Source organism: Rhodofomes roseus (assembly GCF_022264815.1).
Source record: "Rhodofomes roseus strain CIRM-BRFM 1785 chromosome Unknown C8Q71scaffold_5, whole genome shotgun sequence".
In the NCBI taxonomy this organism is placed as follows: Eukaryota; Fungi; Basidiomycota; class Agaricomycetes; order Polyporales; family Fomitopsidaceae; genus Rhodofomes; species Rhodofomes roseus.
In genome coordinates, this window is record NW_025952961.1 from 565,438 (window position 1) to 586,071 (window position 20,634).

The 20,634-nt window shown below is 55.6% G+C and overlaps 7 protein-coding genes across 7 annotated transcripts; 2 read left to right on the forward strand and 5 right to left on the reverse strand.

Annotated features, from left to right (window-relative positions):
* Nucleotides 1-210: 210 nt before the first annotated feature.
* On the reverse strand, nucleotides 211-2,507 carry C8Q71DRAFT_466818 (cytochrome P450). Its single transcript, XM_047918726.1, has 7 exons — nucleotides 2,193-2,507; nucleotides 1,756-2,136; nucleotides 1,666-1,695; nucleotides 1,150-1,609; nucleotides 697-1,101; nucleotides 543-642; nucleotides 211-479 (listed from the first exon to the last, which is right to left on the reverse strand). Exons 1-7 carry the CDS (start codon nucleotides 2,422-2,424, stop codon nucleotides 408-410), a joined length of 1,680 nt encoding a protein of 559 aa, XP_047781535.1. The 5' UTR covers nucleotides 2,425-2,507; the 3' UTR covers nucleotides 211-407.
* A 1,178-nt stretch (nucleotides 2,508-3,685) lies between these two features.
* On the reverse strand, nucleotides 3,686-4,795 carry C8Q71DRAFT_795137 (NAD(P)-binding protein; the record flags this gene model as incomplete). Its single annotated transcript, XM_047925593.1, has 5 exons — nucleotides 3,686-3,803; nucleotides 3,856-4,061; nucleotides 4,112-4,382; nucleotides 4,437-4,556; nucleotides 4,584-4,795. 5 exons carry the CDS (start codon nucleotides 4,793-4,795, stop codon nucleotides 3,686-3,688), a joined length of 927 nt encoding a protein of 308 aa, XP_047781536.1.
* Nucleotides 4,796-5,275: 480 nt separating this feature from the next.
* C8Q71DRAFT_830475 (glycoside hydrolase) lies at nucleotides 5,276-7,410 on the reverse strand. Its single transcript, XM_047926354.1, has 9 exons — nucleotides 6,989-7,410; nucleotides 6,851-6,917; nucleotides 6,662-6,793; nucleotides 6,378-6,602; nucleotides 6,290-6,321; nucleotides 6,180-6,231; nucleotides 5,937-6,121; nucleotides 5,717-5,876; nucleotides 5,276-5,651 (listed from the first exon to the last, which is right to left on the reverse strand). The coding sequence occupies exons 1-9, from the start codon at nucleotides 7,141-7,143 to the stop codon at nucleotides 5,532-5,534; spliced, it is 1,128 nt and encodes a 375-aa protein (XP_047781537.1). The 5' UTR covers nucleotides 7,144-7,410; the 3' UTR covers nucleotides 5,276-5,531.
* Nucleotides 7,411-8,005: 595 nt separating this feature from the next.
* On the reverse strand, nucleotides 8,006-11,942 carry C8Q71DRAFT_466917 (uncharacterized protein). The gene is made up of 3 exons (XM_047918728.1): nucleotides 11,217-11,942; nucleotides 11,025-11,167; nucleotides 8,006-10,947 (listed from the first exon to the last, which is right to left on the reverse strand). Exons 1-3 carry the CDS (start codon nucleotides 11,880-11,882, stop codon nucleotides 8,154-8,156), a joined length of 3,603 nt encoding a protein of 1,200 aa, XP_047781538.1. The 5' UTR covers nucleotides 11,883-11,942; the 3' UTR covers nucleotides 8,006-8,153.
* Nucleotides 11,943-12,075: 133 nt separating this feature from the next.
* Nucleotides 12,076-14,675, forward strand: C8Q71DRAFT_820966 (uncharacterized protein; the record flags this gene model as incomplete). The annotated part of the gene is made up of 8 exons (XM_047926192.1): nucleotides 12,076-12,387; nucleotides 12,448-12,609; nucleotides 12,663-12,728; nucleotides 12,778-12,890; nucleotides 12,940-13,375; nucleotides 13,429-13,963; nucleotides 14,023-14,383; nucleotides 14,439-14,675. The coding sequence occupies exons 1-8, from the start codon at nucleotides 12,288-12,290 to the stop codon at nucleotides 14,673-14,675; spliced, it is 2,010 nt and encodes a 669-aa protein (XP_047781539.1). The 5' UTR covers nucleotides 12,076-12,287.
* A 757-nt stretch (nucleotides 14,676-15,432) lies between these two features.
* On the reverse strand, nucleotides 15,433-17,526 carry C8Q71DRAFT_855197 (uncharacterized protein; the record flags this gene model as incomplete). The annotated part of the gene is made up of 6 exons (XM_047927155.1): nucleotides 15,433-15,650; nucleotides 15,720-16,122; nucleotides 16,178-16,657; nucleotides 17,212-17,256; nucleotides 17,306-17,409; nucleotides 17,469-17,526. 6 exons carry the CDS (start codon nucleotides 17,524-17,526, stop codon nucleotides 15,433-15,435), a joined length of 1,308 nt encoding a protein of 435 aa, XP_047781540.1.
* A 291-nt stretch (nucleotides 17,527-17,817) lies between these two features.
* On the forward strand, nucleotides 17,818-19,859 carry C8Q71DRAFT_467110 (WD40 repeat-like protein). Its single transcript, XM_047918729.1, has 7 exons — nucleotides 17,818-18,186; nucleotides 18,246-18,359; nucleotides 18,420-18,553; nucleotides 18,612-18,759; nucleotides 18,812-19,074; nucleotides 19,127-19,445; nucleotides 19,500-19,859. Exons 1-7 carry the CDS (start codon nucleotides 17,956-17,958, stop codon nucleotides 19,815-19,817), a joined length of 1,527 nt encoding a protein of 508 aa, XP_047781541.1. The 5' UTR covers nucleotides 17,818-17,955; the 3' UTR covers nucleotides 19,818-19,859.
* Nucleotides 19,860-20,634: the final 775 nt, after the last annotated feature.

The following is a 20,634-nucleotide window of genomic DNA, read 5'->3' on the forward strand; positions in this document are numbered from 1 at the left end:
TTGTGGTCTTTCAAGTCCTATCTACAGTACACCAATTGGGCATGAAGCGATGGGCTCCATGTTGGCTTGAACATCTATAGACGTCTGGAGTTTTTTTGCATAGTACAGCACACAAGCGAATTGTCTTCAACAAGCCGTAAGTGCAAGAGGACGAGCTTCGCTTCTTAGCCGGTGCGAAGCATGAATAGTCACAGGGTGATCATAGTCTATGTACCAGAGAGAAGGGGTAGCATCAATGTGTTTGTATTGCACGACCGACGCAGAGTGAATAGAACTACATCAGTGCACGGTTCATGCCAGTGAGAAGCAACACTATGACCTGATCCAACCCAAGGGTAACCAACGTCAGGATGCCGAATGTCAACTTGCTCGCGTGACACGATACCGGGCCTATCAACGTGGAGTATTTAGTGTTTCCTGCGGTTGATGCCAATTACGCAGTTGAGTGGTCTCCGAGCGAACGAGTCCCGGCTCTGCAGCTGTGATAGCAATCCTTTCGGTTAGCGGAACTGGCTCCGAGTCGGAGGTAGATGGGTTCTCACCGGCGGAGCACCAGGCTTGAGAGAGCAGTCGTAGCGACGGAAGAGCGTGGAAAAGATAATATGGAGCTGCATGATAGCCAGGTTGCGACCGATGCATGCCCTATTACGCAGCGTCATCAGCAGTGCTGATGTATGAAACCTACTGCACGCTTACCTGGGACCAACGGAGAAAGGAGCAAACGCGGCTGTCATCTCCTTCTTCCTCTCTTGACTGGCCTCGATCCAGCGTTCAGGCCGAAATTCGGGCGCATCCGGGCCCCAGATAGACTCGTCCCTATGGAGATGGTAAAGAGGAACACTGAGACAGGTGCCCTCCTTGAAATGATGCCCCAGTACTGTAGCGCCGCCGGCGGGTACGACGCGAGGCAATCCGGCACCTACGGTCGAGTGCAGGCGCTGCCCCTCGAGGATCACCGCTTCGAGGTAAGGCAGGTCCTTGACGACGTCGTACGGGACTACGTCGGAATCCACATCAGCGAGGGCAGCATCCAGCTCCTCCTGCAGCCTCGCCTGCACGCGCTTCTCACGGGCCAGGTAGTAGATCGTTCCACACGTAGTGCTATTAATTCGGTCAGCTAAGCGATGTCATGCACAATGGTGAGCTCACTTCGCAATGGTGTCCGAGCCCGCCACGATCAGCACGATGACCTCCGAGCCCAGTTCCTCCGGCTTCAAGGGGTTTCCCTCGTCGTCCCGCACCTCTAACAGCTTCTGTAGCATATCCGGCCTTCCACTCGAATTCAAATTGGCCATGCGGCGCGCAACAGCCATGGTTGCCAGAGCTGCGAGCTTTTTACCCGACGCCGCGTGGCTGTTGTAACCGCTGCCGGGGAACCGCTGCACAATTGTCCGCCAGTGCCGCGGGAGCCACCCAAGGCACGCATTCCCATCAGCACGCGTACTGAGGATTTCGATGTAAGGTATTTCTTCTTCCTCGATCGAAAGCTCGCCACAGCCCTGGGACATTTTCTCGATCGCTTTGAAGCCTTCTTCAGGGTTCTTTGCGACCCTTGCGATGTCCTTACCAGACTTGAGCATCCCAAAGGGGTAACCGAATGCAAGGTCACCTAGTACCGATGTCAACGCGAGGGTCAACCATACTGCACTGCTGATGACAGCATACCGATGGTATCGAATGCCCAATAGTTGCACCCTAATTCAGTCATAAATCAGCATGCAGAGGCAGACGTAGTATCGCTAATGTGATACCCACAATCCATGGCGTTGAACCATACACGGCCGTCTTCCACGGTCCACGCAGCTGACCCAAGCAGTCCTTGACGAGGACCTACGCCCTGGGCTTCCTTCACGCGGGAGACGAGGTAGTCCCACTGGCGAAGGAGCTCGGAGACGTGTGAGTGGGAGATGGGCTCGATCGCCCGGATGCTCTGCGGTGCAAACATGTGCGCTTCCATGTGCCGCTTGCGTGCGTGCTCAGTGCGAGATCGAGTGGTGAAGATGTTGCTGACGGTGAAGGGACCGAAGACGTCATAGAATTCCGACTTCATGAAGCCGGCCGAGTGACCGTATATCGCAGGGAGTGCCTTCGGGTCGGAGATGGAGACATGGTTCGGGGCGAGACGAACAAAGGTGCCTATGACATGAGCAATCAATCACCGAGCCAGCCATCGTACGATGAGAAGTCGATACCGTATTTCCGATGAAGCTCGTCTACCGTCTTCGACCAACGGTTGCGGCTTACCACCCAGAACAGCCAAGCGTCCGTGAAATTGGCGAGGAATGGACCTGGATATGAGCGCAGCCCAGAGGCATTCTGTACATAGACAATGACACAAGCAAAGATGAGCAGTGTCGGTACAACCGCCACCAGAAGGAGAGGGCTGTTCCGTATTTGAGAAGTCAATAGCTCGACAACCGGCATACTGTCGAGTCACCACTGATGGGGCCGATTTGGTGAAGGGTGTAAGGTGCAGTCTGGTTGCTCTTCTGCGCTGTCGCGAGCTTTATATCTCCCCGGACTCGCTCAATTATCATATTGCTTCAAATCGCAACGAAGAAACCGAAACGAGACACTGTAGACTTCTGCCGGCCGGGCTCAATGATGCGTGCGAAGACGCTCAGATACCGCAGGGGAGAGAAGAACTTCAAAAAGTGGCATCGTGGCTGGTCGTGCGTGATGGTCGGGCGGAAGAGGCCGTGGAAGACAAGTATTCAGAGGCCTCTGCTTTCGGCGTGGAGCAGGCAGTAGACTAGTTTCCAGCAAACGACCCAATGGCGAAGTATGTACCACTGTGTATCATGTACCTCTCGCAACACGTGTTTTGAGTAACTTCAGATGTCGCACTGGGTGGGGGTACGCACGGGAGTGCTACTATTCGTCTTCAAATTGCCGTGTCCACCTCTGGAATTACCCGTCATACTGACGAGGTCTCGCAAATGTTCGAACACCGTACGTATCCTTCTGACCTAGTCACGACCCGGGCGCATTGAGCAAATGCCTACAGCGCGTGAAGTACTCACTGAGCACTGGCTCGCTACGTGTCGTGTGTGCGTCAGCAATCGACCAAAGGCAAAGCAGAACTTACTAGCCGGCGCGATAGGAGCGGAAACCCATGATCTATACATTGACGTCCGCCGGGTGCCCATGCCGGAGTCATGCGTAACCCGCATAACGTTATGTGGAACGTCAGCGGGCCCCGGTGCTGGAAGCAATTATATTGCGGCGAGTCTGATCCAAGTAGGTTATCTTGCAAAGAGCGAAGGGTCCAAGTCATGCGAACCGGAAGTCGCGCATGGCAGAAGAGTCGCTTCGACCACCATAGCCTAATCGGGATTCGGGACGACTCGTCACCGCCACAGATCCGATCCGATCATTCCGATCCGTTGACATGTTGGCCACCAGCTTGGCCCTTGTGTGAGACTTGAACGCCGCAGCGACTAACGAGCTAACGACTAACGGCTCGACCCAATTCTGAATATCCGACTCTCGGGTTGGCCAACTCCAGTATATCTGAAATTCTGGCTTTCATATTCTTCTAACGTACTAGTAAGTGTGACTCCGAGCCTTGTCATGCACAGAACTGAAGGCTTTCAATCGTAAGGACTCCCATGATCTCGTCCATTCCGCTCATGTGTTCCTAGTCATACAACTGCCTACATGCATGTATCAATGGCCACTCCACCTATCGCATAGAAGGATTCACAGCAATGTAGCCGCCATCAGTCAAAATTTCTTCTCCTGTCGTGTAGCACCCAGCAGGAGACACAAGATAGATCACGGTTCCTGCCATCTCTTGAGCACTGGTACGTCGAATTAATATACATCCTGACGATATGACTGAGCTTCACATACGTCCCAGCCCTGCCCATGGGCACGGGTATGATACCGTTCGCATGCTTCTCTACCAAATCCGGCGTTATAATTGGGTCGGTTAACTCGGACGGGAAGACACCGGGCGCGACGCTGCAGACACGTATGGGTATCTTCTTCAGCGCGAACTCAGTGGAAAGCATTTTGGTCAAGTGCGTGGTAGCACTCTTTGTCGAGTTATACGCGAACTATTGATACAGTCAGCACAACAAAAGTGTCGCAAAAACTCAAATCATACCTTGTTCTGCGCTAGCTTCGTGTTGCCACTAATACTCCCAAGGTTTATCACAGAAGACGTATACCCTGGAACATCCTCGCTTCCCTTCGCCAGCAAGCCGAGCAACGCGGTCGTCACGAAGTAGACGGAGAAGGTGTTAATGGTGTAGACGTTGGCCCAATCTTCGAATGAGGCACTGTCGAACAGTGCGCATCCGAGCGTCTCCGCATCTTTGTGCTCCGGCGCGCTCGGGTCGTTGAAGAACGTTGCGAATGGTCCAGCAATTCCCGCACTGACAAAGCAAAGGTGAGACCGCATGCGTGTTGATCGCTGAGTAAGTTCTCACTTATTAACGAGGATATGCAGCCTGCCCTCCTGGGCTTTTATTACATCATGCACGGCCAAGATACTAGCCTTGTCGGTGACGTCCATAACAAGTCTGACAACGCTCTTCAGACCATTCCTCCTGATTGAACATGTATGTATCACTCACGCTGTGACGGAGCCGTCGCCTTTGTTCTCTTGCGCAAACTTGGCAGCAGCCTGCTCCAACACGTTCTTGCGGCGGCCGGTGATATACACACGTGCACCGTTCACAGCGAGGCCTTCAGCGATCATCCATCCGAGGCCTGTACCCCCGCCAGTGACGAGGGCAATACGACCACGAACGTCAAACAGCTTGTCAAGGCGCAGCGACTGGGACATAATTGCAGGTCAGAGCGAGTGGGGAGAAGAACGTACAGACTCGGAGCGACCAAGCAAAGCGTGTAAGTACGTCGTCCAGATAAAGCGCGGGGATCTTATTTATACCTACGACGCCAGTGGAGTAGTTTTGTGTCGTGCGCTTCGTCCGCGTTAGGCTCGAATTAGAATCAGGCCGCTCGATCTAGCCTCCTGCAATGATTGACGGAGACACGTAGGGTGCAATACCGTGAGTTATCCCTTCTTACACACGTCCATAAGCTTTGTCAGAAGCAGAAGACGTCTACAGTGTCCAAAATCAAACAGACTCCTGCCGAGTATGTGACTGCCTGACTCTGACCGCAGCGTGTTCATAAAATGTGACAGTGCCCAAGAATTGCGGCCGTTGTCAAATGTCTGAATGCACATGTTCACCTCGGCTGTACTGGTGAGATCTCTATGATCGTTTGCGTAGTGACCGCGCGAGGATCGGAAGAGCCCCATGATTAAATTGCAAACATGTTCAGATGAGTGATGTCGATAGTCAGAGAAATACGAGGGCAGCAAGAGTGGGTAAATCAGAGACCACTAACAGAAGTGTAGTCTCAAGGTTGTAAGTACACTAACATCATACAGTAAGTAATACAGGCCCAGCGCCGAGAGGTGCAACGCTCCACAAAAAAAAAAAGAAGATAAAAGTACGAATACACTGTTCATACATATCCGCTTCGACCCGCCTTCCCCCGGCACGTTGGACGCTTCACAGAAGGTAAGCCGAAAAGTCGAACGCGGCTGTGGCCTGTGCGGCCGCTTTCGCGGCCTGCTGGAGGGCGCTCCAGGACGGGTCGTCCACAAGGCCGATCTCGTAGTCGTATCCGCTCTGCGAGTCACCAGGCGTCAGCAGTTTACTCAATATACCTCGCGACGAGACAAGGCAGTACGTACGTGAGGGTCAGCGTTGGGGAGAACCTGCCAGTACAGCCAAGGAAGCCCCGCAGCGTCAATTTGCTCGGCCCAGTTAATGATGTTGCCGTTGCGCGTGTCCGAATTCAGAGCATCTCCCGTAGGGCAGTCGTTGTTGGAGGTGTCGAAGTAGCATGCACCCCTGTGAAAGAGTACACGGTCAGTATCGTAGAATACAATGTGGAAGACGATCGGTGATCACCATTCTTCCAAGATTAGCTTCTTGCCAGCGGACTGCGCTTGCGAAACGTATGGCTTCAAGGCGGATGTGGTGAGATCTCCGGTACCGTAGGCGTGGATCGAGATGACATCCAATGCATCGCAGCTCAAAAACCCAGGTTGGACAGACTCGGACAGCCACGACTCTCCGCCAGTCAAAACAAGAATCTGTCGGGTATGAACTACGTGAGATGGAATCAAGAACGAGCACAGCAGCCCGGCTCACCCCACTGTTATCGCCAAGCTGACCCTTGATCGTCCCGGCACGGTCGCACTGCCTGTTCGAATAACACGTTAAACTCTGACTTACGATTCGGCAAGGAACATAGCATGTACCATTGCTGATGAGCCTCGACGAAGGATTGGCCCTGCACAAAATGTTAGGACATGTCAACTTGATCCGCAGACCGATCACGACACTTACATCCCCAATCATAGCTTCGTTCTCAGCCTCAAATCCAAAGATGTAGTCGCTCAACTCCTTCCAGGGCTTATTGAGCGAAGTATGCACATGGTTCAGGATATGGTCGAGACGGGCGTCGAAGTAGGTCTGCGCCTCGTCGTCCGAGTAGAAGTCGCCGATACCGTACCACTTGCCGTAGGCGTCGTTACTCCCCAGAGCGTTGTAGCTATGCATGGTGATCAGGAGCTGTCAAAGGTGTGTCAAAATCATGGTCACACGTTCACACAGGAGGAACCGATAAGAACCTTGACTCCGTAGGAGTTGGCCGCCACCATGAAATCGTCGAGACGTTCGAGGACCGTGTCATCGTAGCAAGAATCATCTCCGTTGCAAGGAGTGTTGGGCTCGAGGTCATTGAAAGGGTTGATCTTGGTTCCCTGCCAATCAGCCGTATCAGACATCGTAGGAGCCTTGCTAAGTTGGCAAATCTATACCTTCTGGCTGCTGGACTGACCGCCAATCCACACGCGAAGCACCTTCAGACCGGCGCTTTGCAGCCCTCTGTTACGTTGGGAAAATTACGACATGCGTCAGTAACACAGAAGCGGCTGATAGAACAGGAAGATGCTCACTTGAGTAGGGTAGTTCTGTCGTCCTCATATAGGCCTGCCGCATAATACAGGCTGGATCCGGCAAAGGAGTTGGCTGCCTGAACAACCTGAGCGGAGAGGAGGAGGAAGAATGCACAAAGGGTGAAGACCGGTTTCGACGTAGACGCGAACATCATGTGAAGCTGGATAGTTTGCCCCACCTCGTTCAGCCCTTAAATACCGTTCGAAGAGCACTTCAACTGCAAGATTGTTACAGTGCCACTACACCTCGTCCTGACGACTTGTTCAACGTCCGCGTGGGACGCTGTGGGAGACACCGGCTGATCGGCCAAGGTGACTTGTGTGTTGAGCATCGTGTTGTCGTTCGTAAAGCTTGCGAAGCTTCTTGTTCGAGTCGTATCGAACGAAATGGCTTGGACTCGTGAGGTGCCTCACATGGTGGCGAAGTCGCCGAGAGTCCGGAGACCTGTATGTCTCTGAAACAATACCAGCGGCGAGCTGGTTGTGCCATGCTGGCGGATGAGTCCCATGTGGATTCACAATTCAGATAGTACCCAGCCCGGACAATGCTGATGAGTGGGGTGATCATGAGGCCCGGGTAGGAAGTGGACCGAGATATCGTCAGACTTTCAGTCGCCGCATTGCACGTAAGTATGGAAGGAAGCGGGGAATATGGCGGGGAGACGACCTACTTCCAGTCAAGTTGACGAGGTGCTGGGTATGCAGAGCTGTGATTATCCTCCCGCGGACAATCACGACACATGCAATGAGAGACGTCGCAAGCGCTTCGATGAAGGCGCTGTCGTCACGGTGATACCCATTCAGAGCGGGATGTACTAGAGTGTACTTATCTGCAGTCGTAACACGAGGCTCACACGTTCGGAAGTGGAGCTAGATGTGGCGTATTTCCAGTGGTATGTGGAGCCATCACAGTATTGATCAATACAAGTCTTCATACTGAACCTGCAAATACACTCTATAAATTGTCGGTAAGCACTTACATAGCATAGAGAAGTGGTCACCGTACCGCATGGGCCATGATAACACGTCTTGTCACTTGACCGCGGAGGATCTGGATTCTGGTGAGATCGTCGGACTCGTCCCTCATGATTGATTTTGATCCGTGAATTCGTAAGATTGATACCGTATGCAAAACATTACAGCGATGCAGCCAGAGCCACATAACCTAGAGTCCCTCGAAGAACATCAAGTCCTGCGCGGACAATCCAGTTGTCTTCGACGTGCTCTGCGCCGGCGCAGGTGTCACAGCTGGAGTCGTCCCCGAATGACTGGCAGTCGGCGGTGACCCCATCCGCTGCAAAGACCCAAGAGAGGTGGACTGTAGCGACTGAGACTGAGACAATGGCGGCGGAGGTAGTATCTGGACCGTTCCCATCCCAGAGCCCCCATTAGTACTAGAAGCGGGTTGGAAAGGGTTCATCCATGCTGGCGACGAATGTGAGGTAGTGACGCTTGGCCGCTGTGGGGAGCCATCATCACCCAACAGATCCACGGACGCTGCACTAAAGGGGTTTATAGGACCGGGTATAGCATGTGGAAGGGGCGAGGGAGGGGCCGGCCATCGGCCTGGGCGCGAGGCGGCCTTCTCCATGAGGTTGAGTGTGTGTAAATGCGAGGCGGCCTTGCTGACTCGGGTCATAGAGGCATCGGCCACGCTCTTTGAGTCCGGTGCAGACGCATATGACGAGGTGGATGATACTGGCGGTGCCTTTGATAGAGGCCTCGGAGGCGAAGGGGTGCGCAGAGAAGAAGTGTATGAGTTCAGGAAGTCGAACCCCGGGTCCTTCTTGGGCGTGAGGAAGGTCCTGTCCGACGTTGCGCTATCGTTCGCCACCGCGTCGAAGGAGCTAGTCGATTGTGACGACGGCGGTTGCGGCCGCAAAGGCTGCGACGACGCGAACGACCGGAAGTCTGAGAACGGATCATCGCTGTATGGCTTGGACGACGGCGGCTGGCCCGTGGCCGGGGACGCCTGAAAATCGGAGAAGTCGTCGCCATCGTCAAGCAACGCCAGCTTCGCAGGCAGGGCAGACGTGCCCGACGCCGATGCTCGGGATGACGATCCTATCCGCAGATGGGCTAGTGCAGGAGCCCGGCCGCCGGAGCGTCCCACAGAGGAGGGCGGTGTCTTGTTGGGCGTCGACGAGCGCGATGAGGTAGAAATGGACCTCACGAGGGGTTTTGATGAAGTGGGGACGGTCGCGGACGAGAGGAAGTCAGAGAACTCTTCATCATCGTCGTCAGTGGATGAGGCTAACGGCAGGGCAGATGGTTTCGCGGATGCGAACGGCTTGGAGGGTACAAATGGAGACGGCGTCGACGTCGACTGCCTGGAAGCGGCGGGAGGAGGGTTGAACGGTGGTAGCACCGACGGCTGCCTAGATGGAGCAGGCGGCGGCGCCAATATCGGCGGCAGTGCGCCACTAGATTGCGAGCTCGTCGGCGGCGGCGGTATGAGAGATGCAGCCATCCGCGCCCTGGAGGCAGGCCTGGACGCCACGCTCTTGTTCGCCTGCGCCTGATACGCGTCCGGATACAATTCCGCCAGCGGCAACGCCGATGTGGGAGTGTCTGGCGGGTTTGCGGTCCCACCTGCAACTGAGAATGACGTTGATGTAGGCGTGGGCGCCCATGGTGGCGGGAGCAACGGCGGAGGGAGCTTCGACGATGAGGCCCTTTGCACGGCCTCCTGCGTGACAGGCGGCGTCTGGGATCGCGCCGGCTCGCTGAGGGCACTTCGTGCGGCGGGGACTGGAGTGTGAGAGCGCGAGGAGGGAGGAGAGGGCAGGAAGAAAGGTTGTACGGGGATGGCTTTCCTCTCCACTGACAAGGGCGATGGGCTGGCAGACCGAGTGTCTCTTCTGGACAAGCCTACGGGAGGCGTGGCAGGTCTCGACGGCTGGAGCACAGGGATAGCAGTCACCGGTTGCAAGGGCGCCGCGTTACTGATCGACACGACTGCTGCTGGGGCAGCCGTGAACGCACTGGAGTCAAGTAAACCTAGCGAGGAGTCCAGACTGTCCATAGGGGAATGCAGACTGGCCATGACATTACCAGCAACGCTTCGAACAGCTGTGTTCACTGAAGGCGGTGGCGGCAGAGGCGCAGGGAGAGGCGCAGGCAAGACAGACGGCTGAGGCTTGGAGTTGAACACGCTCTCGAACGCCTTCAAAGTGGCCTCTTCGTCATCCTCACCATCATTCGCGCTAGGTATCTCTGCAAGAAACTCGAGATCGTCGGATGACAACGCAAGTGAGTTCCTTGGACTACCGGAACCCATAGTACTGCGTCGGCGGGAGAACCTGTCCCAGAACCGGGATACAGCTGAGGGCGCTTGTGCGTTATTTGTATCGACTTGTGGCTCCGGCGCGTCAGCGTACGAAGTTGACCGTGCAGGCGCAGCTGGAAGTGAGGATGTAGAGGCGTTCGCGGATGGTGCAGGTGACGAGGAAGAGTGCCTCGTAGGAGGTGCGCTTTTATCAGCACTGCCGCTGGCGAGAGATCGCACGCTATCTTGACTCGGCCGTCTCGAATGTCCGATATTTTCCACGACGGGGCTCCGCGAACTTGTTTCGTCCCTTGCATCGGACTGCGATGATGACCGCGTATGAGCACTGGTAGTGCTCGACTCCCGGCGTCCCCAAAACGAGAAGAGACGCCCCGCGGGTTTCTTCTCCTTGATTGTGCCAGCTGCGGCGTCCCCTGCGGATTCTTTCTCGAGAATCCTCCAACCTGCGGGCATGTCGTCGCCTATGACCTCCTTGCGCTCCTTAACAGCAACTTCCCACGCTGTTGACCCTTTGGCGGTCAGGTAGTGCGCCATTGGACTTCGCTTAGACATCGCCATGTTCTTGGTCAAACGAACAGACATGGCCATCCGCTTCGCAGTTGCTGCCTTTCCGAATTGTACCGGTGGTTGAAGAGACAAGGGAGGTAGGAACGTGTTGACGAGGGCTTCACTATATTGCGTAAATCCCACATCGAATTGCAATGTTTCAATACGCAGGATCAATAATCGACCATAATCTGTACTTACAGACCTTCAACGCCTTCTATCCCTCTGCGCCAGTTGTTTTTCCATTCGTCCTTGTCTTTAGCGTCTGGAGACTTAGGCTCCGGCCAAGCTTCTTCGCAGAATTGCTCGCAATCCCTGAGCATCGCGGCCATAACCGAAGGAGGCTACAGATATTAAGCGGCGGCTCGGCCCCGAAGAGCAAATGAGACGTACAATTTTACGATCCTGCTGAGCCTTGCGCTGTCGCGCTGCCTCCCATTCGTCCACTCGTTCGGCTTCCTCTGCTTCCTTCTGCTCCAACTCGCTCGCCCACGCTGAGCCCCAGGCGTCCGTATTGAGCACATTCTCTTCCAGTGCTAGCGTTGCATCCTCGGTTGGGGCGAGAGCGGACTCGAACGTACCAAAGGCATCATGCTCTGCGGGTGGTGAGAGGACCTCGGCATCCGCGAAAGGCACTGCAGTAGCCAACACCTCTTGCACCGGAGGCGGAGGCGATGGCTCACGCACTTCTGGTGAGGATTCTGGGCTTGGAGAAGCCGGAGACGGAGGAGGCTCTTCCTGGACCACCGGAGGGTCGGCGGCGAGCACATCTTCCTCCCCGGTAGCTACAGACTTGCCAATGGGAATGTTATCGTAGGAGCTTGCGCCCCAGGCAAGATCGGTATCGGCTTGACCCCAGGAGAAGCCTGCGCTGTCTGAGGGTTCATTCCAACCAATCCCAGCTCCAGTTGACCATGAAGGTGCCGCTAAGTCGGCCTCCTCGTGCGCGTCCGGTAGCTTCGGAGAGAGCCAACTTTTGCTCGAGCTTGTCGAGGGCTTGAAGTCGGAGAGAGGGGGTTGGGACGGTTCATCCCAGGCATTAGCGTACAAGTCGTCCATGCCCTGCAGCGGCGAGATGGAGTTCGCTGAACATAAGTAGACGCGACGGTCGAGTCGAGAGAATGATCCTGGCGCGCGTCGGGCGAAGCGCCGCTTACCCCGGCCCGAGCTGATCTGGCGGCTCCTGAACCAGGCTGGTTCGGCTCTCAGATCTCAGGGCGCAGTGCGGCTGCTGCAACAGCAACTGCTTTCTGCCCGTCCAGCATTTCCCCATTCTCATTCTCCCCGCCTCCGTCTTGTTGCTTGTCGTCGCATCCACCGACCTCTGGAGAGTCGACTTTCATACAATCAAGTCTGAACCGGCCACTGGCAAGTCCAGCTACAGCGAACGCTGCGGGAGAACCTTCACCGGTCAACGTTGTCTTTGGTTGTCACTAGCTTCACGTCCGCGACCCTCGTCTCGCCATGGATCCACCTTCCGCAAATATAATGGATTGGGACGAGACTGCAGTCCACGCGTGGTTCGTCAAGCTCGGCCTACCACAATACGAGAACCAAATCCGAGGTCCGTAGTTCGGTACTTCTGCATTGATAGCAGCAAGACCACTGACCGACACCGTCGTAGAGCATAGGATATCCGGCGAGGTGTTGTGTCTATTGGACGCCGAGGGCATGAAGGAAATTGGAATCGCGACCATTGGCCAGCGACTTGCGATCCTCAAGGGTGTCTACAACATCAAGCTCGCTCAGGGTATCCCTATAGAATCGGATCACTATGTACCGCCTTGTAACTATACCGTTTCTCCCTCAGAAGATGCGTCACTGATAGCTTTTGGATAGCGGAAGTAGAGGAGCGAAAGGAGCAACAGAGTGTGGACAAATTGTACAATTTACTTCGAGATCAGGGTTAGTCCGCGTCGTTCTCATCCTGTTCGTTGCTTACCTCGCTGTGTAGGCGAACGATTGAGAATGCTGGAGGAGGAGAACCGCAGGTTGAGTGACAGCCTGCACTCGTGCGTCGAAGACGTGAGCAGTGTCAGAAACAGCATAGTTTCACAGAGGTCACAGGTACGTCCCCCTCATACACCCTCACATCGCCCTCTGACAGCCTGCGTAGGCCGAGACGGACAGTCCTGTACGGTCTCATTCGTTCAAGTGGGCATCATTTGTTAAACCCATGCGTTCGCCCACGAAGGCTGCCGCTCCCGAATTCGTCGACTCACCACAGGCGTCGCCACAACGGTCTGAACACGACATCAACTCGCGGGGTGGCAGTTCAGACAAATCCCGCGGAGAGTCGTCACACGCGGCCGCCGGACCCAGTGGTCCTGTGAAGCAGCTGCGACACGAACCCATCCGACAAGATAGCTCCGACAACTTGCGCGCGCTCAGGCAAGAACCGACGAGGCAGGACAGCTCCGACAACTTGAAGAGCTTCAAGGTCAGTTTAGACGATCCGGCGTGGAAGGTCCTACCTGCCGCGCTGAAGAAGTACAAGATCAACAACGACGACTGGCAGAATTACGCCATGTTCATCTGTTATGGCGCGCCTGGTACGTCTGACACGGGACACTGCCACCTCCGTTTCTGATCTGTTGGCGTGTAGGGAACCGCATAGAGAGGTGTTTAAGCTACGACGAGAAGCCCTTACTTCTCTTCCAGAAGCTCAAGGACGCGAAGAAGAATCCTGTCTTCATGCTCAAGCACATCAAAGACATCCGGTCACCAATCGCCGTTGCACAACAGAAGCAGGCCGCGCGCAAAGCCTCCGGAGAGTCCTCGAAGTCACCACCCTTGTCGTCCGGGCAGACCCAGCCAACAGTACAGGGCCAGGACGCGAATGGCCGTCCGCTCAGGTTGCAAGTCAACAACCACCCCACGGCGCCGGGGCTTTTGTCTGCGGTGCCCAATGGGCAGTCAGGCTGGCCTGAGCTCATGTCGCCTGCGGTGGAGAATAAGGAGGGCGCACATGAGCTCGGCGCTTCGGCGGAGAACGCCAGTACGTCGAATGCTGCGAATAGCTCAGAGAATGCGGCACCTCCTGCAGTGCTCAGGGAGATCCCACCATCAACTGGGGTTTCGTATGCTGTGGCCATCTACCCGTATATGGCCGAGCAGGAGGACGAGTTCGACGTGGTTGTGTGAGTTTTACCTCCATTAGTTGGTGTCTACTCAGAGTGTGCGCTAATCATCCTCTCAGTGGAGACACATTCATCATTCTGTCACGAGCGAGAGGGTGGTGGGTCGTCCAGCGAGACCCAGAAGGCTCAGGGGTGGTCGAACCGGACACGAGCAAGCAAGGATGGGTACCTGCTGGTTGCCTCCTCGAAACCAGTGTCCCTGTCGCGACAGCTATTGCGGAGGCGACCACAAGGGGTGGCTCTCAGCATTCGCCTCCGCAGTCACCAGGCGATCGTACCCCCATACTGCCGCTCAGTATCCTGTCCACAAGTTTCCCGGGTATCGCGTTGATGGACTACAAGAAGAAGGGAGAGGAGGAGCTGAACCTCGCGAAGGACGACTACCTCCGCGTATTCAAGCGGTACAACCATTGGTCATATGTGAGTAGAGCCATCCGTGCTGCGTGTAAGTTCCGCTGATTCTACATGTCCGTAGGCGGTCAAAGAGGAGACCGGAGACCGAGGTTGGGTACCGTCCTGGTTCATCGGCAAGGTGCCGACGCAACCCGGAGGCCCACAGACGCCCAGCACAAGCGGTGCACCTCACCAGCTGTCCGCCTCCTACACAGAAGGCGAGCCGCGCTTCGGGAACGACTCATCGCAACAGACACAAGTCTCGCCGATGTCATCCGCGTTCCCGCCTATGGCAACGCGATCCACGACAGTCGCATGATGATTTCCTCGGTGGTGTTATAAGTTCTCTGTATTCTTATCAGACATTCCTCGTTTCCGTCTATGCCAGGTCATGGACCGCGACACATTCTCGTCCTGCTCGCACTGTCCTACTACTCTCCTTCAACTCCGTAGGCTACACAGTAAGTTATCGGACTGCACTGGTATTCTTTCCCTGTTCTGCTCGCACCATACCGTCGTTTTCGGTTCCACTTCCCCATCCTGTCATTAGCCCGCAACCCGCTCCGTTTCCATCTCTCGCATTTGTTCGGTGTATGATACTTACATGGGCCGCCGCGCGTGCGCGTGCGCCCCGCACTGTATTTTGATCGCGCTCCGCAGCGCGGCTGTAGTGTCGATACTACTAAGTTACACGTACTCAATACACGAACGCATGTTCGTCTGCTCAGCTAGGATGAGCCGAACGATTGCGAGACTAAATACATTACATGGCAATCTAATACCCTACGGTCCGTCGCGATGAGTCGAAGGTTGGTAGTTGTACAACGAGCCGCGATCCAAAAGAGCAGGTGAGAGCAAGACGAAGGAGAGCGGCAGAGCGGGCGAGAGAACAAATCCGACAAGACTACAACGTAAGTAACAGTAATTCAATGATCCTTGACGACTAGTGCGTGTCCTGTCGCCGAACCCGATGCTTCAGCAGCTTCGTGAGGCCACTTAACCTACACGCAAACGAACCATCAGTCATCACGAACACGGAGTGTTTGCAGCGTACTGCTGCACCTGCCTGAGACACCTCACCATCCGCCGAGCCGCGACCTTTTGTCGCGGCTGTGGTGAGAGCGGGCGTCGCCGTTGCTGACGGCGACGTGGACGGGCTCCGGCGCGGGTTGGGAGTTGTGGTGAGAGTGGTGCGCGCGCCGGCCGTCGTGCGAATCCCGGTGCCGAGGGTCGCTGTGGTAGTGCCGCTCGCGGTCCCTGTCCGGATGGTGCGAACGGAGAGACGTTGCGTATCCTTCAGGAGTATCGCAGTCAGCACCTGCAATTAAGGCCCATAGCAAGGCTCAAGGGCCGTCGGACTTACCACTACCGTGTCCATTGCTGCTAGTGCTGCGGTGCCTGTTCATGCCCGATGCGGGGTCAACGTCCATAGCGTCGCGATGACGAGCAGGGGCACGGTCTACCAACGGTGCAGGCTTCGACGAGTACACAGGTACCGGAGATCCTGCATTGTTGGGATAGTATGAAGGAGGCGCGGTTGCTGGCTGAGGCTGTGCCGGAGGAGGGGCGTAGTATGCTGGCGCCGGTGCAGGAGGCGCCGCCATGATGGCCTGCGGCTGTGGTCTTGTGTGCGCAGGAGGCGGTTGTGGCGCAGCGGCAATGAGTCCGGGATTTACATTACCATTCGTGACGGGGAGAGGTTGGTCAACGCCATTAATCGTGTAGCGTTCACCTTCCGGGGAAGAGTACACGATGTGTTCGTTACCCTACGTAGAGCCCGTTAGCTGTCACCACAAGATATAAGTTGCGTATCTCGCTTACCTGTGCGTCGCGACGTTTCGTGATCTGTTCCGTACGTCCGTTGATACTGCGAGACATCGTGCTCTGCGACACCCAATGCCCGTTGCGACCAACAGCCTCGCTCACTTGACTGTATCCTCTTGGCGAATCCAGAAGCCCAGAGAACATCGGGCCCGCCCCGAAGATGGAACCAAAAGGCGAGCGAGTGGAGAAGCCGAACGGGTCGCCAAAGGGAGAACGAGAGAACGAGCTCGGGAACGGGTCTGAGGAGAACGGGACATCGTCCTCGAAGAAGGAACGGTGGAGGTTATGGATGTCGCCGAAGAGGGAGTTGAAGAGGTCGAATGGGTCGGTGAAGGAGAATGGCCTGCCGCCAAAGCCGGAGCTGTGGAAGGGGCCGGAGAATACTTGATCAAATGAGGACTGGCGGGCGCCCCGCCATGCCCTTGCATCTGGCTCCGGCGCGGTGGGGGGTGGCCAGACCCCAGATCTATCATAGAGCTGTGAAGGGACAGTCAATTTGCTACTTAGATATGCATACTTGCGAAGTCGACAGGTACAAGCATATCAAAAAACACCACTCATACATAGCGCGTGTGGTATGCTCCTGGTACCTCAGAGCACCATCGTGATCCTCAGCAAGCTAGCACGTACACAATTCTGACTGTATAGACGCGGCCGAAGAGTCGGCGTGCCCAGAGATAGGGTACGTTCTACGGATGGACGTCCACTAGCATGTACCTGGCTGAGAGACGAAGCGGCGGCAGCACGATGAAACATCCTCCGCCACGTCAATGAGGCGATGACCACAGAAGAGACCACATAGTATGACAAAAGTCCAACCTTCTCGACGACGTCGTAGAGGATAGGCTTTCGAAGGTCATAGCAAACGGCATGCCGCGCATATAGTGACTGTCCCATGGCGCCACTGTATAAGATGGGCCGTAACAGTCGAAAAGGGCTTCCGTGAGCCCGCGCAGTGCATGCCCCAATGCCATGACCGCAACCGCCGCCACTTGATATGACCGAGAGGTATATGGCGCTCCACAACTTACCTTGCGGTTTTGTTCGTTACTCAGGACCTCATATGCATTATTCACCTATAGATTCATGAGTACGCAAACTCGATAGCAGACACTGGTTACGCACTTTACGGAACTCTTCTGCTGCAGCGGCCTTGTCCGTCTCGGATGTCTGCGGTGGTAGTCTATCTGGATGCGTCCTGAGCGCACCTTTGCGGTATGCTTTCCGAACTGAAATCCCAGTAGGTTAGTGTGTCGCCTGTAGTGTCAGACGTACGTCGGTTACTCACTGTCTTCGGGTGAGGCCCTCTGGTTGAGTCCTAGTATTTCGTACAGGTTCGTCGCCATCGTGCAAGTAGTAGTCGTCAGGAGGAGGGTGGGAGGAGGACGTGTCGGAGCATGCGAGGGATATGAACGCTTAACACAAGGTTTTGAGGGGCGCTGGCAATTGTGTTCTGTCGGGAACGTGATAGAAAGTTCAAGACACACTCTTAGACACTCGTGCAACACTCATGGCCAGAGCGCTGTATGAGCCGCATCCATATATGGACATTTGCATCATATCTGGTCACCGCACGTGCCAGTGTAGATCTCAGATCTTCAGCCATTCCGCCTCCGGAATTTTGTAGTCGTCGTCTCCACCGAGTCTGCAGGACTGCTGTCCTGCCTTCCTCTCCTGCTTCCTCGCCTCAACTTGGCTTGTCTACACAAGGGTCTGCGAAGGGCTAGCACGACCCATCAAAATAGCAAACGCCAACCCCAAGTGAACTCGCGGTCATGCATCTGCACGAGTGCATCTTGTGCGCCACAGGTCCCTCCTCGTCCACCCCTGGACCCGGGGCCATATCCCTGCACGATATACAAACGGGCACGTCTCTTGCATCATTCAAGCAGACTTCAGCCGCTCCGCGCTGTACCGCGGTCGTCCAGTCTCGTGATGGCTTGGGTGGGTTCATGCTCGCGGCTCAGTCAGACAAGTCGATCATGAATGTATACAACTACCAGAAGGTGAGCGTAACATCGACTATGGCACCAACATAGCAACCAACTTCGTGGTTCCATTCTAGGACCAGCTTGCTCTGAAGATTGTCCTACCAGAGAAGCTCTCTGCCATTGCGGTAGATCCTCAAGGCGAGTTTTGTGCAGGAGGCACAGTACAAGGACGGATATTCTTATGGGAGGCTAGTAGTTTCGCCTGTGTGAATAGTAGGCATGAAATGAACAAGTTATGGTTGCAGTAGGTTGCGTCCGGGATCATGTACAACGCATGGGATGCCCACTACCGCCAAGTGAACGTACTGCGCTTTACTCAAGACGGCGCAGCACTCATCTCAGGGAGTGATGACTCCAGCGTCAGCGTGTGGTCCGTATCAAGGTCAACAAATAATTTGTTTGTTTTCCCTCTACGTTTGTTGACGTCTGCATACCCATAGACTACTCGATAATGACCTACAAAACGACCTGCCGACTCCGTATTGCAACCTCTCGGACCACTCCTTACCAATCACGGACATACTTTGTGGAGCAGGTAGCTTCCCATCGTGCCGTATCTTGACATCCTCGGCGGATCACACGGCGAAGGTCAGCATCTGTGCTTCTCGACTACTATATTGCCCTGACCCAAGTACACCAGCTATGGGACCTGTCATCAAAGACACTACTCACGACCTTCCATTTCCCTCAACCAATCGCCTGCCTCGTGTGGGACGCCACCGAGCGCCTGTTCTTCGCTGGGTCCGCCGACGGCTCGATCCACCAGGTGAACCTGTTCCGGCAGCGCGAGGACAAGTTCGGGCGCGCTGCAATGGAGGCAGTTGGGGGCGGAGGAGTGAATGATATGATACGTATCAACGACGAAGACCCACAAGCCGCAAAGAAGCGGTTGATCTCTGTTGGGTAGGAAGCATTCCGCTACTAACGCGCCCGTTTCGCTGAACCCATCCTCCAGTCAACCGGTCACGACAATGTCGATATCTCTGACATCGTCATTGCTCCTTGTCGGCACGGCGACAGGGCATATCCATACATACGACATCGCTTCGCATCAACTCCTCCGCACACTCAGCACGCACAAGGGAATGGTCATCACACACCTTATGACGCTCCTCCGTCCACCCGATCTCGTCGGACATGTCAGCCTCACTCTCGCCGCCGGTACAGAGACGAAGGAGGTCCCTGTGCGGCCCATAGCGCCATTCCAACGCATGCGCGACGCGAAAGCGCGAGACCTGCACGAGGTAGCCATGATGCTCCCACCACAACCAGCGGTACGTCTTCTCTCCGTTCTACAGACGCACGCGAGGCTCAGGGCTTGCCAACAGTCAAAATCGGAAGTCTTCTTCTCGTATTCGCGGGAAGAGCTCCTTCGCGATCATTCCTTCTTCGTGCAGACTGGCGCCGGGGGCCCAGGCGAAGCGCCGCCAGCGGGCGCGGCGGCGCAAGCGCGGGTGCTCGAGCTCGAGGCGGAGGTCGCGAGGCTGCGCGAGCAGCTCGGGAAGGCGAAGGGGATGAATGACACAATGTGGGAGACGGTGGTAAAGCAGATCGTGCACGAGAAAAAGGACAAGGTGGCGGCGAACGGGCAGGCCGAGGAGGACCCGGAGGAAGCAGTGAGGAGGAAGAAGAGAGGGCGCACTTGATGTTGTAATAGTCCCGCGTCAATGTGCCGTATTCAGCGTTAGGTTCTGCTGCGTGTGCGGCTCCGACGAGCGAAGCTGTTGCAATCAGAAATGTCTGGACATACTACCGACGTACATGCGCCTCGATGGGGCTGTCAGTGCCGACGCTGCTGGGAAATATCTATCACGGCGGGGGATCGGAGGCCTCCATGGCGCCAGGGGCGATGCGCGAAGCTTCGCGGATTGTTTGGGTTCCCAGAGTACTATTGTGTGCGAGTGGTGTGAGAAGGACGACGAGTCCCCAGAATGAGTCCACAGCATACCTCGGCCCCGGACATGCCTTGCCCACGCGACTTCGAACCCACATATCCTTCGACGTCCGTGATCTGTCAGACACGCTGTGGGCATTCACCGGACCGCCGCACAGCTCTTCCCCCACTATCTGCTCCTCCAGCAACGCGCCGTTGGCCTTGCATGGTTTGCTCTACTAGACAGCTTTCTCCGAGTTCAAGCTAGAAGCGACGTAGAGTCAGCAAGCAACACGTGCTAAAGTTGACGAGAGGTGTAGTTACGGAGGTGGATATCGCAGTTCATTCTCCGGAGCAGGTGTAAGTGTTTAACGACGATGGAACGAGATGCGGCGGGGCACGCGGCAGCCGGTGCGTGAGCCATTACAGTAATTGGCATTCTGGAGAATTAGCGGTGGGGAGATACTCACTACCACGGTGTTGCAGCTACATATTAGGTCTCTGCGGCAGTTCCGAGTTCAAGTTCGGGCAGGTGGCGAAAGTTAAATAAGGCTACCGTGTCAGCCACGGCAAGATACTTAGACATGAAC